The sequence below is a fragment of the Symphodus melops genome, assembly GCF_947650265.1.
Source record: "Symphodus melops genome assembly, chromosome: 1".
Lineage (NCBI taxonomy): Eukaryota > Metazoa > Chordata > Actinopteri > Labriformes > Labridae > Symphodus > Symphodus melops.
The window spans coordinates 5,276,379-5,290,170 of NC_136691.1; the positions used below are offsets into that span (position 1 = coordinate 5,276,379).

The 13,792-nt window shown below is 42.2% G+C and overlaps 1 protein-coding gene across 3 annotated transcripts in view; it reads left to right on the forward strand.

Moving 5' to 3' along the window:
* The window catches only part of ryr3 (ryanodine receptor 3), a 115,614-nt gene that overhangs the window by 40,583 nt on the left and 61,239 nt on the right, over positions 1-13,792 (forward strand). For all 3 annotated transcript variants that reach the window (XM_079361153.1, XM_079361154.1, XM_079361155.1), the window contains 17 exons: positions 1,678-1,773; positions 1,860-1,978; positions 2,659-2,792; positions 2,947-3,188; positions 3,994-4,186; positions 4,664-4,880; positions 5,940-6,044; positions 7,770-7,873; positions 8,314-8,397; positions 8,956-9,115; positions 9,236-9,380; positions 9,651-9,856; positions 10,143-10,317; positions 10,853-11,061; positions 12,196-12,359; positions 12,920-12,968; positions 13,057-13,217. In XM_079361153.1, coding sequence (XP_079217279.1) covers positions 1,678-1,773; positions 1,860-1,978; positions 2,659-2,792; positions 2,947-3,188; positions 3,994-4,186; positions 4,664-4,880; positions 5,940-6,044; positions 7,770-7,873; positions 8,314-8,397; positions 8,956-9,115; positions 9,236-9,380; positions 9,651-9,856; positions 10,143-10,317; positions 10,853-11,061; positions 12,196-12,359; positions 12,920-12,968; positions 13,057-13,217 — 2,563 coding nt within the window. The remainder of the gene's footprint in view (positions 1-1,677; positions 1,774-1,859; positions 1,979-2,658; positions 2,793-2,946; positions 3,189-3,993; positions 4,187-4,663; positions 4,881-5,939; positions 6,045-7,769; positions 7,874-8,313; positions 8,398-8,955; positions 9,116-9,235; positions 9,381-9,650; positions 9,857-10,142; positions 10,318-10,852; positions 11,062-12,195; positions 12,360-12,919; positions 12,969-13,056; positions 13,218-13,792) is intronic.

The following is a 13,792-nucleotide window of genomic DNA, read 5'->3' on the forward strand; positions in this document are numbered from 1 at the left end:
CAGCCCCACTCTGACATCTCTCCACTAACACATGTCCACACATCCTGTTTGTGCGTGTGATCGGGCCTATGAGAGAGAAGCACAAGGAAAATTGAAAGTTTTAATGTTTTAGTTTTTTTGTTTCGTGGACATTCCCCTTTTACAATAAAAGGAGCAGCGCTAGCCTTAGCAGCTAATTTCCAGCTATAGTCCCCGGCCTGTTGTAAGTCAGCAACCTTAAATGCATAATTAAAAAAATAAAATACAATAAATTCCATTACATTTGTAATAACAGAAGGCCAAGGCAGAAGGAAGAGAGGCGTGCAGACATATAACATGCAGCACAACTGGAGGCAGCACAGTTCGAACAAAGCTATCAAAACCGTGCATGCAACAAAGACAGCTCAGGGCGAGGCATGGGAACAGTCACAGAGGCCACATTTAAAGCACATACAAGGCAGAACATGGAGGCAGGATATCTCAGGTTGAGTAGCTGATGAGCGGTGTACTGTAGATAATGGATTATCAGTAAGGACATGTGAAGAAGTGTGCAGCTACAGCAGTAAATATTTACACCTTTTTGATTGAGCTGTTAAAAAGATCAATGACGACGATGAGATTAGTCATTATGATGCTGTTCACGGGCAGACGTGTAGTGTGACTGCTTATCAACTGATTGAAGAGAAGGGATGATTTTTTTTTTTTTTTACTTTTGCTCAAGAACAATATTCAAGTTTGATTCAAGTTTTTAAAAAAGTTGACTTTTGAGGGTCTTATGAGGACATTGACATCAAATTCCTCCCCTGTGTTGAATTATTAAAAAAATAAAATAAAAAAAAAGTCTCCTCACTGACAACAAAGAAACAGAAAAGGCTCTTCAGATGCAGGAGGAAAAAAAAAACGATGTGAAAAATATGACCCAAAAAGCAGGATTTGCTCAGAGAAGCACAGATATCCTTTTGACAGAGCAGAGGAAGGATCCCGGTTTTACACTTAACACTATTCACTATGTCACTCCTTTATCAAAAGTTACCTGTCATATTATTTAAAGCTCCTTTGTTTCCATTGAAGGAAAAGCTTGTTTCATTCTGTTTGATTTATAAAATCGTAAATGCCAATGTGATCGTTTTTTGAAGTCTGTGTAGCCTCAGGTTCCTCCTCCTCACTCTCCCACTTTTAATTTCATGTTCCCGATCCGTGCGTTCACTCTGAGCGATAGCTTTCCGGAAAACTGAGAAAGAAACGATTAGAAGAGATTAGACACCCATCAGTATTCCGTTGGCACAAAGCGCCGTTAAATTGTTTCACGGGTGTTATCAGTCCAGTGTCCCTGAATCCTAATGGTGAAAAATGAGACCGTAAAGTAATAAGAGGACTTTTTAATGTCACCATGGTGACGGAGAGGAGCCGCATGGGAACACACCTCCAGTTTTTAGAGAGCTGAGAGCACCTGCGTTCACAGTGGCTTGAGAATTGTTCTCATGTGTTTTCTATGACAAAGACTTCCTCATTAAAGGTCGACAGTGTTGGTTTCACAGATTTCATGAATTTGAATATAGTTTATTATTATGGATTTTTTTTTTTAATCAAAGGTCACATGGTCTGCAACAGCTGCTCTTCAAAAAGTCTTTGTATACCTCTAACCTCATTCTTCGTGTCATTTACTTGAACTGTTTGAAAACTCTGTCCTACGTGCAGCTGCGCTGATTCGTGGAAACAGAAACAACTGCACCCAGTTTTCCCGCAACTTGGACTGGTTGGTCAGCAAACTGGAGAGAATGGAGTCTTCATCAGGTATTAAATGAAAGCCATTTTCCAATTCCTCCTCCTGTGGTTAGATTTGTTCCGTTATGACAAATGTTTTGTCTGTCCTTTTTAAGGGATCCTGGAAGTCCTCCACTGTATCTTGGTCGAGAGTCCTGAGGCGCTGAACATCATTCAGCGAGGTCACATTAAATCCATCATCTCTCTGCTCTACAAACACGGACGTAACCACAAGGTGGGATTCAAAGTCGAGTTGGAGCTGACGGTTGTTGTTTTTCTGTTTTCGTTCAGGATGATGTGCTCAACAAAACGTTTCCAGATTCATACGTGGTCCCAAACATTTGTCCACACTGATGTCATTTATACTTATCGACAAGAATAAAAATGACAACATTGTCTTCCTGATATGTTTGGGGGAAAATATCTTCATCAAAGCGCAGCAATGATTGAAGATCAGTATCTTTGAGAGTGTAATTCAGGTTTTTTGTTATTCTCTCCTGGGTTCATACATTGCAGTCAACCATTGTCTTTGTCCTAGCTTGCTTGAGCATGTGAAGACATTCCAGTATTGTGTTTTACACGCAGCGTTGAAATGCCAAACTCTCTCGATATTTACGCCGTTAATTGTACCCGGTATGAAAGGGCATCCTCGTAAACAACAGCTGTTGATGGCGAGTGGCAGGTGGGAGTCGAGGGCCTTGTTGACCGCAGGGCCTTTTTTATGAAGTGTGCACATACTTGGAGCGCTGCAGCCTGCAGAGAATCTGACTGAATAACTGATCATGGACTGAAAAAAAACAAGCTGTAGAGTTTCCTCTTCGGGTGTTGGAACGAATGTTATTGTCACATATGAGCTACACATTCATCAACACATTATCAATTTCGAGTTTTCTACGTGTGTCCCCTTTGTTTTAGATTCTGGATGTCCTGTGTTCCCTCTGTGTTTGTAATGGGGTGGCAGTGAGAGCCAATCAGAATCTGATCTGTGACAACCTGCTCCCCAAGAGAGACCTGCTGCTTCAGACTCGATTAGTCAATGATGTGCAGAGGTAAATGATGCTTTTGTTCTTTCAATATAAGGAGGTTTGAATATTTATTTTGCCTTTTTAAAGTAGATATTCATATCTCATATTTTCAGGTTATTTTCTAGGGATAGGAGTGTGGATTCCTGGTGTCATCTTTTTCCTCTCTTTTCACCTTTAGCATACGGCCTAACATCTTCCTGGGTGTGGCTGAAGGTTCGGCTCAGTATAAGAAGTGGTATTTTGAGCTCGTGATCGACCAGGTGGACCACTTTGTGACCGGGGAGCCCACTCACCTGAGGGTGGGCTGGGCCAACACTAAAGGCTACGCTCCGTACCCCGGAGGAGGAGAGGGATGGGGTGGAAACGGGGCGGGAGACGACCTGTACTCTTACAGCTTTGATGGACTTCATCTCTGGTCAGGTATGTTTTTTTCTTGACATGACGCTCCTGTTTGACCAGAACTGTTGCTGCTTGTTTTGTCCAGGAAAGAGATTCTTAATCTCAATTTTTTTTCTTCCTGATTAAATAAACAACATGAGGGTGTTTGTGAAGCCATGCATCTCACAAATCAAGGTGTGAGTGGGTCCAACTGGTTTCCACGTGCTTCTATTGAGCCTATTTTGTCACATTTAGTGAATCCTAATATTGCTGATGATTTTCATCAAAGTCATTCTGAGTCAGATCAGATGTGTAAAGTCTTTCTGAAGCAGCCTGTGGAGAATGTGTTGTTAATAATGCAGGAGCCTGCTGTCCATTGTCCAGGATGCTCGTTTTACTTCCCACAGAGTGAAGGACAAAGTCACACTGGCAGTGATATTACATCACCGTGATAACACCATCTTAAACCTCTCCTAAAGACTTTGATCAAGTGTAACCCTGTGCAAAGCCGGAAGCCTAAAAACCTGCTGATTGCAGACATGTAGGAAGTTCTCTTTCTGCATCAAAGGAAATAACTCGTTAGCTCGGTGCTGAAGGGCTTTATGTCCTTTCAATGCCCCCTCTTCCCTTCTCTCGCCTTTACAGCGTAACATAAATTTCACCTCTCGTTCCTTCCAATACCCAACACCTCCCCTAATCCATTTTATGTCTCCCGCTTTTTTAAGCTCTCATCACCCATCTCTCCCCTTGTCCTCGTCCCTCATCATCCTGCCCTACATTCACGATGACTTTGCAGTCCTAACCGCCATCCATCCTCGCTCTCTGTCTCTCACCCTGTGTTGTCTAGGCCGAATCCCAAGGGCCGTGGCCTCCATTAACCAGCACCTGCTGAACTCGGACGATGTGGTCAGCTGCTGTCTGGATTTGGGCGCTCCCAGCATGTCCTTCAGGATCAACGGGCAACCTGTCCAGGGCATGTTCGAGGACTTCAACACCGAGGGCTTCTTCTTCCCCGTCGTCAGCTTCTCTGCAGGCGTCAAGTAAGGCTCTGCGTTAAAGCTCAGGGAATGAGATACGGAGTCATTACCAAAAAAGGGGGCTAGTTTTTCTCATTCGTTTGGCGTGTTTTTTGTACTTCAGATTCGATTACTGCTCCCATCCTATGGCTGCTTTTTTATAAAAAAAACAATGATGGCATTTAAGAAGAAAGTGGTAGCTGGAAATACTTTTGGTCAGAGTAAAAGAAAAAATTTCTTTGCAAAGTCAAAGATATCTTTTGTTAGAGTTCACAATCGTTTTGCCTTGCCTCTACTTTCTGCTGCAGCCCTCATATGAGGTGCAGTCAGGTGTGCAGTCTTTTTGGCAATTCAGCGGAAAAACTGCATCTTTCAAAATTCATTGAAGAAGTATTAAAAAAAAAAAAAACTCTTGAAAAAAAAAACAAAAGCCCTGGTGAATTTAAGAGTCCGATTCTTATTACATAACGTCACGCAGAGTTATGTAACGTCTCATCTCAGGGCTCGTTTCCTGCTGGGTGGACGTCATGGCGATTTCAAGTTCCTGCCTCCCGCTGGTTACTCCCCGTGCTACGAGGCGCTGTTACCCAAAGAGAAGATGCAGGTGGAGCCTGTGAAGGAGTACAAGAGGGACCACGAGGGGGTCCGGGACCTGCTGGGTACCACTCAGTTCCTCTCTCAGGCCTCCTTCATCCCCACTCCAGTGGACACCAGCCAGGTAAGGACGGTGCAGACGTGTTAGTACACAACACTGTAAACATGTTCTTCACACATTACATTAACGCTCACTGGACTTTCATTTATTTTGTTCATGCTCCCTTTGTACATTTTATGTTTTTTATTATTCTTAATACCTGACTTTTTTTTTAACCTTTTATTCTATATTGGTAATTGATTCTCATATTTTATTGTATTTAAGTACTTTCACACCAATAGACCGAGACACATTCCTCCAATGTAAATGTGCTTGGCAATTAAAAAAAGATTCTGATTCTGATGTAGACAACGGTAGAGCAGAATGTGCTGCACACCTCATATTATGTGAAGGACCTATAGCACAAAATAACACCAACACATTCATTAAATGGAATCATATTTATACATGTCACCCCCCCCCCCCCCCACCCCCATCCCTGCGTCCACCCGCTGAACAAAAGCTGCATTCTCCTCTCATTCTTTGTTCTGTTCATTATTTCATGACTTTAGTTTGTTTTGTTTTGTGTTTTCATGTTTAATAAGTTTGTTCAACTCCTGCTGGATTGCCTCCTTCAACACTGTTTCTTTGTGTTTAGTTCTTGGTTGTCAAGCACAGTATTGATTTCATATTTTTCCATTTTAAGAAACAGAAAAAATAAATACAAATATTGCACTCAGCCTGAGTCTGCATCCTGAGTTAAAATTCGATTATGCTTTCCAAGGTTTTAGATGGATCAATACATGACATTTAAACCCACTACAGCCAACATTGCTGTATTTTTACAAAGTAGCGTTATTTTTCTTTTTAGTTTTAGAGACTTTTGGGAAATAAAGGAAAAAGTAAAGTTTTTGAATCCTCCAGGATTTTACAAGAGTCGTTCTATTTAAAAGTGATTCACTTTGTGTTCCCCACTTCCTGCCTCGCTGAAATAATGTGAAAGTTTCTGCAATCTCCAAGAATCTTACAAAACGCAGAGTCAGGAGAAGAAAAGGAAAACCGTTTTCATTTTCTCTTCCTTTGGCGTCTTTTTTTTTTTTTTCATCATCTCACTGTACCATCTGCTCCCTGCTCTCCCTACAGATTGTTCTTCCCCCTCACCTGGACAACGTCCGGGACAAGCTGGCAGAAAACATCCACGAACTGTGGGGGATGAACAAGATCGAGCTGGGCTGGACCTACGGCAAGGTAGAGCTGCTTCCCATCTTTGTAGTCAACACACACACAACATAAAAACATGTGTGGAGGTGTTTGGACACACACAGACGTCAACTCAGGCCGTCCATGTTGATGGCACACTAACTCTAGAGTTAGCAGGTTAGCTTTTAATTCCGTTAGCTCTCCTGGCTACAGGGTTCAATGACGCTTTGTGTCAGAGGGAGTTTTTAATCTTTGACTGATGAAGAGTAAACAACGATGAATATTTAGAATTCAAAGCAAAGAGTCTGTTTGAATACTGATTCAGGGCGAGGAAGAATACAAACATCAGACAGGCGGCCGCATTAATCTTTGTTATGATATTTACAGAGACCATCAGACAACACGGGCCGAGAGAAAAAGTTCCTGTTAGAAGACAGAAACCTCGAGCAGAACCAGACCCGTGTTGAGCAGAGAATTCATTTAGACGAGGCTTTCGTCCAAAGCAACTTACGCCGGAGAGCCATGTGCTGCCAATGTGTAGAGCTTGTAAAGCAGGAGAAAGGTCGATTCAGACAGAGAGATGGATAGAGACAAACCAACAAGTAGAGCAACAACAAGAACAACACTGAATACAGAACTATCAATGCCAATCACAATGGTAACAGGGACAGCAGCAGTTTCAGTTTGATCAAAGATATCCACTTCCAGTCATTGTTTCCTTCCACAGAGGTAGACGTCTTCCTGCCATAGGAGATACCGTTCAGCACAGATTAGAAGGTTATAGCACGAGATGCTCAGAAACATGCTCCCATAACAAAAGGAATGACTCCAATTAACTTTTCGAAAAGTACGTCTTAGCAAGTTCTTCCATTCGAGTTCACGGAAAATAAATTTGTTTTTCAGTCCGATGCCCAGTTCACCTTCATAACATCTCCACAGTTTATCTCCGGTTCTCCTCCATCGCTTCCCTGTCAATCACTCTCCCCGTTCACAGCCCAGACGTCTGTTCAGAAGTCCGATCACACACTCGGTCGTGCTTATCACAGAAAAAACGCTCCCCGCTGAAACCTCGGCGCACAGACACCGTTTAAAGGACTTAATGAGTGTCGCAACTTCCAGGAGTATGCCGTCTCGATTCATTATGAGCAGGATAAAGCTCCACTCAGGGGGGAGTCACCCAGATCATACAGCTTATTAAAGACAACATCTATGTGCAAACAGCTGCTTGCTGTTGGATTTTGCTGTCGCAAGCCTTAAAGAGCTCAAAGTGACATCGACAGAAGCCTCTCAGATCTTTGGCAGGCGGGATGATAATTAAGTTGGAAAGACTTTGCTGCTTATCAGAGTGTCTGGCCTTTTAATGTGCAGGTGTACCTCGTTTTTTTTATGTAACCTGCGTAAACGTTAATGATCAGACAACGTGTCGTTCAAAGTCTGAAGGCGGCACTCAGCTGCCGACTCTTTGGCAGATATCTGAGCCTCTCCTCTGAGCTGAGTCTGCTTCATTAAAAACTCAACACCTGAGGCTTGAATTATTCCATGTGGAAAACAACAAAAAAAAAAAATGCGTCAGTCAACATCTCCTGCAGATTTGATTTGGCTGCAGTCCAGTTTTGATGACTGTTTGAAAGCAGAGCCCTGTTTGCACAATCAGGGATCGACGGGCTCATACCCAAAAGAAACAAAGAGAACGTGACGCCAGTTTGTTGTTGTTGTTGTTGTTGTTGTTGTTGTGGCGTGTAATGTGTGATGGAAGGCACCCTTTCTCCTCAGGTTCGTGACGACAACAAGAGGCAGCACCCGTGCCTCGTGGATTTCGCCAAGCTGCCTGAAACGGAAAGGAATTACAACCTGCAGATGTCGAGTGAAACACTGAAGTAAGGCCGGGACAGTTAGCTAAATAATCCAATTACTTATTCATGGAACTGCTGAATGCTGTGCAGGAGCAGCTCACAGCTCTGATTAAAGAACTGCTTGTAATGACTCCAATCTCCTGAGTGAATTACAGTATGGATTTTTAAGAAATCCTGGATCCAAAGCTTGTTTGGGCCAAATACTGAGTCATCTCCCCATCAAAATATTGAGCCTGGCGCAATAGTTGAAGCTCAATAACTTCTCTGTATACACATGGTCGTATCCTGCTGTTGTGTACCAGATAGCAGATTTATCATTGTGTGCAGAGCTGGGCTTAAACCACAGCAGCCTCTTATCAAGTTGTGCTGCTATGAGCTTAAACAGTATTCATTTGAAAACAGTCACAGTGCCTCAGTATTGATTTTGATGTTTTCCTGTTAGTAAACTTCTCTCTGATCCTCAGGACTCTGCTGGCTCTTGGATGTCATGTCGCTCAGGTCAACGTTCACGCCGAGGACGATCTGAAGAAAATCAAACTTCCCAAAGAGTCAGTATGATCTTTAGATTTTCTCATCAAGCAGACACAAACGCTGTAGGTGTAATGCTATGAGATGATACATTAGGTCATTAAATCAATCAGTAGATCACATGTAAAATCTGGATTGATTCTGAAGGGAAACAGATGAAGTAAGCCACACTTAGATTTATGAACGGTGATGTGTTTATTGTTGCTGAAGGTTTGAGACGCTTTATGTTTTTATTGATTACATTCATAAATAGGATCCTTTGAAAACCTTGCTGCCATGTGATTAATCCAATAAAGCCTTTTTAAACCTAACTTGTTACAGACTGTCTAAAAAACAGAGAATTGAAAAGTCCAGGTACTTTGATTTTCCTGTTGTGGCTTTCACCAATAGAAACACACTGATTTACACCATCTGTTGTTGTTGTTGTTTTTTTGTTCAAACTGAAAAGTCTCAGGGTTGTACATTTGTTCTGCAGCGAGTGATGGAAAAAAGAGACGTGTTATGATGTTTTTGTTTTTTCATTAGGGTCATAACGTTCATACAAGGCTTTATTTGTCTTGTGTACATTTCCTCTGCAGCTACATGATGTCTAACAGTTATAAGCCTGCGCCACTGGACCTCTCTGAAGTGAAGCTGAACGCTGGTCAGGAGGTTCTGGTTGATAAACTGGCCGAGAACGCACACAACGTGTGGGCCAAAGACAGAATCAAACAAGGATGGACCTATGGCATCCAGCAGGTATCAACCATCAGTCTCTCCATTCATAAACACACCACTGTAATGGCATCTTTATTATAAACATTTACTGTACATTGCATATATATTTGGATATTTCGTCACTTTTCATGTCTTTGTCAGGATTTGAAGAGCAGACGTAATCCCCGCCTGGTGCCGTATGCTTTACTGGACGAGCGCACTAAGAAGTCAAACAGAGACAGTTTGAGAGAGGCCATCAGGACTGTGGTTGGATATGGATATGACATTGACCCTCCAGACCAGGAGGGTGAGAACAAGCTGCTGACACGAAGGGCTCCTTCTTCGATTTGTTTTTGCGAAGTTTAAAATGTAAAGGCCAGTTAATGAAGCCTCCAAACATTTATTTAACAAGTTTAAAAAGAAGTTATCATTACCTGCAAAGAAAACCAGTCGACATTTAGGAAGTTGTGATTTGAAGAACTGGCTAAAAATCCTACTTCATGTGTAACTCAAGCACTAAAACTCTGACCGCAGACAGCCACTAATGCTATTTTTCATGCACTTTCCTCACCGCCAGCCGCCCATACGTTTGACGATCAGAGCATCGAGACCACCCGCCTCTTCCGTGTGGAGCAGACGTACGCAGTGAAGACAGGAAAGTGGTACTTTGAGTTTGAGGCTCTGACAGGAGGTGACATGAGGGTGGGCTGGGCCAGGCCAGGCTGCAGGCCCGATGTGGAGCTGGGAGGAGACGACCAGGCCTTCGTGTTCGATGGATACTTGGTAAAGGAGTTCTCTTACTTCATATTTGCTGCCTTCCTTTAGCAGCAGCCATATTTTTTCATTCCACACTACAGCTGTACAAAGATTAGGGGATTTAAAAGACACAATTATATTTTAATTTGGTGATCAAAAACATCGGAGAATGAACAAAATGAGTCTTCTTATTGAACAGAACATTTGAGATATTAACATGAATTGGTTTTAGACTATTTTATACAGCTTTTTGATCCCTCTGTTGTCACAGTTTAATCCATGCAAAAACGTTGAACGTTTCCTTCTTTTTAAGGGTCGGCGTATGCACGCAGGAAGCCGCTACTTTGGACACCCTTGGAAATTGGGCGACGTGGTCGGCTGCATGATCAACATGGAGGATAAATCCATGATTTTCACTCTGAACGGAGAGCTCCTGATCACCAGCAAGGGCTCTGAGCTTTGCTTTGCTGACTTTGAGACAGAGGATGGTGAGCGCTCGACTGCATACTGGAGCAAACTTTCTAATTGAATTCTTCTTTCTTTTTTTTTCATTAATTTATTCTGAGTGTGTGTTTTCACTGCAAAGAATCTCCAGAGGTATGACTGGGTTTGTTTAACAGTTCGCATGAGGGAACAGAAAAGAGTGCTGAATGCTAACAATGTTGCATTTTAATGATGCCCTTTGTGGCAGTGGCCCATTTCTCTTTAAATGAAGCGTCCTTCACAACATGATGGAGAGAGAGTCAGGGGAATAAAGTTAAATGGATGAAATTAATTGTTTCACTGTGCTATGGATTCTGCTGTGTAGAGTGTTTACAATCTAATATGTCGATTTTATGTAGAAATATCAAACACCTATGTTGTATGTCAGATCACATTATTAGTGGTTGGCATGAAAAGCACCTGGAACAGTTTTACAACTGCTCTCGAGGAAGGAACCTTTCACTTAACACCAAGGGATGACATGACTTGATGAAAAGATCAATATTTACTCAAGTTAAACCCGCCTAACCTTCCTTTCAGGATTCATCCCCGTGTGCAGTCTGGGCATGTCTCAGATCGGACGCATGAACTTGGGCAAGGACGCCAGCAGCTTTAAGTACTACACCATGTGTGGCCTCCAGGAAGGCTTTGAGCCCTTTGCTGTCAACATGAACCGAGAGATCACCATGTGGTTCAGCAAGCGCCTTCCCACTTTCGTCATTGTACCTCAAGATCACATGCATATCGAGGTGAAGAAGCTTTTCTACTGTAATAACTGTGTCTCATACCGCTAACTTCTTTTTTTGAGTGTTAGGCGCATGTGGGAGCAGGGTTTCTAAATTACTTTTGTTTGCCTTTTAAATGACAAATGTGACTTATGAAATGGGAAACACGCAACCTTTATTGGCTGTGTCTTACATCTTTTAGGATTAAAGCTCCTGTAAGAACTTTTGGTTTTGTTGATTTCGGCGCCCCCTGTGGACAAAGTGATACCTCATTTCTTTCATTTCAGTCCTGTACATAGTGTGGTAGTGTTTACTGCAGGAAAACCTCATCCTGCCATAGTATCACTCATGGTGAGTCTTTGCTTTGAAACATGTAAACAGAGACTGTTTCTGTTAAAGTCCTTTTTTGAAACTTCCAACTGGGCAGCTATGTCAGGATTTAAAACATCTTATTTTGTAGGTATTATTGAGGAGAGGCAACATTTTGGTTTTCAGTCTGCTTAGCAAGAACTTGAGATGAGATAAAATATGTATTTCCCCATCAGAAAGTCATCCAGAGGAAGCACATCTCTGAGGGACGAGGAATAATTAAAGCTCCTTATGGGCAGTTTTTCCACTGCTTACCAAACTGACTGAAATTCGCTCTGAGTCCTGATTTTGACTTAGAAACTGAACACAAGCAGCTGTGATAACACTGGTAAGGTCTTGGTATTCGTTTGTAATGCCTGACAGTAAACACTGTTGCAGGGTAGGTGTCGAACAAAGGGAATTAAAGCACGTGCCGAAAACAGCCTCTGTTTATGTTTACACAGTAAAAATTCAAAGAGTGGTAGGTTTGACTTAAAGCAAGACAGTAGGAGAATATTTTAACAGTGCTAAACTCAAGACAATTTCAAAGTTCCTCACAGGAGCTTTAACAATCTGAATACAAGAAGATAATAATTCAAACGTATGTCAAGCTGAAGGACTGACGACACTCTTTCAAATCTTGATTGCTACCCTGCTTCGATCTTAAACTAATGATGGGTCAGTTTCTAGCTTGCTCTATGTGTACAAAAATAGCTCTTAGAGACGGAGCTGCTGGGGTTGATAGACACAATAATGCTGAAAATTGATTTTCCTCATTTGTATTTTGATCCCCTCATCTTACCCTGTCAGGTTACGAGGATCGACGGCACGGTGGACAGCCCTCCCTGCCTCAAGGTCACACACAAGACGTTTGGCACACAGAACAGCAACAACGACATGGTGTACTGTCGCCTGAGCATGCCCGTGGAGTTCTACTCTGCAGACAAGTTACTGGACGAATCCATGAAACTGAGGTCAGACATGAAACAACCAACCACCTTTTTTTTTTATCCCATACATCAACATAGTCGTCACCAAATTCCCTTCTTTGGCATTCAAATATTGATGATATTGATAAACATTAAAAAGTACACTGTTTTATGAAGACTGTGTACAGTAAATTCATAAAAAAAAATTTAAAAAAAGTCCAGAAGTGAGTATTATCCATCTTTGAAACGTTTTATTTTTTTATCAATGCACAGAAAATGACCAGAGTTGATGTCAGAACAAAAACAGCTTGCTAACATTATAGTCTCCAGGGCGCTGCTTAGCCTGGTGGTTATGACATGTGCCCAACGTACGAAGCTGGTAGGCCTCATCGCAGCGGCTGTGGGTTCAAATCTGACCTTCACTTCACTTTTTATTTTTTTTATTTGATAGTCTTGAGAAAAATAAACCAAAAAGAAAAACCAAAAACCAGCTCCCAACAAAATATTTTGTGAGCCGTGACCTTTGCCTGATCTCGGCCTGGCATGAAAACATTCTTTTTTTCTTTGCGGCTCTTTTAACCTTCAGCGTGTTTTTGTCTCTGCAGCCATCCTCCGAAAGAAGACGGAAGTGTTGACTATGGAAGCATCACAACTGTAACTCGACCTTTCATATTCACATCGTAGATGACCGCTCTCTCTGTTCACAAACAATGACCTTTTTCTGTATTTCTCTTCTTGGCAGTACTACCACTCAGTGAGAGTGTTTGCTGGACAGGACCCCGCGTCAGTGTGGGTGGGTTGGGTCACACCCGACTATCATTATCACAGCAAGAACTTCGGCCTCAGCAAGACGAGAACCGTCACCGTCACCCTGGGAGACGAGAGGGGCCGTGTCCATGAGAGGTAAAAATCCCCGCAGTTTCACCATCTGGAGTTTACAGAATATCCAAAAGCAAAGAGAGGTGTTACAGATGTAAACTAGCTCTGAGCTAACTCTGGTGCAATACATCAAATGGCAACATTTATGTTTAATATTGTACATGGTCCCTTTACAAATAAAGTTAAAGTTCAGACAGTGAGCAGTCGATATATGGGATATGTGACATGACCGCTAAGCTGTATAGCCCCCCTTGTTCGGTTCTTTTGATGATATTCTGAAGTTGTATTAGCAGTTCTGCCACATAACTGCATTTAAGGAAGACAAACTAAGGTTCATGGCCAAAATGAACTTCTGTTTGCTTTGAGATGCAATGAGAGAGGAGTCTGTTGATGACTACATGGCCACCTCTGATTTACACATGGTGTAGCTGGTGGCTTTTGGAGATCATGACCCTGAAAAGTCCTGTTTTGAAAAAAAAAGTTTGATGACTTCACAGTAAAGTTTTTCCATCGTTTTGACCTCCTCTTTAAGAGACATTATGTCAGTGTTTTCTTGCAGTTCTGACATTTTCCACTTCTTCTTTGAGAAAAAGGTCACA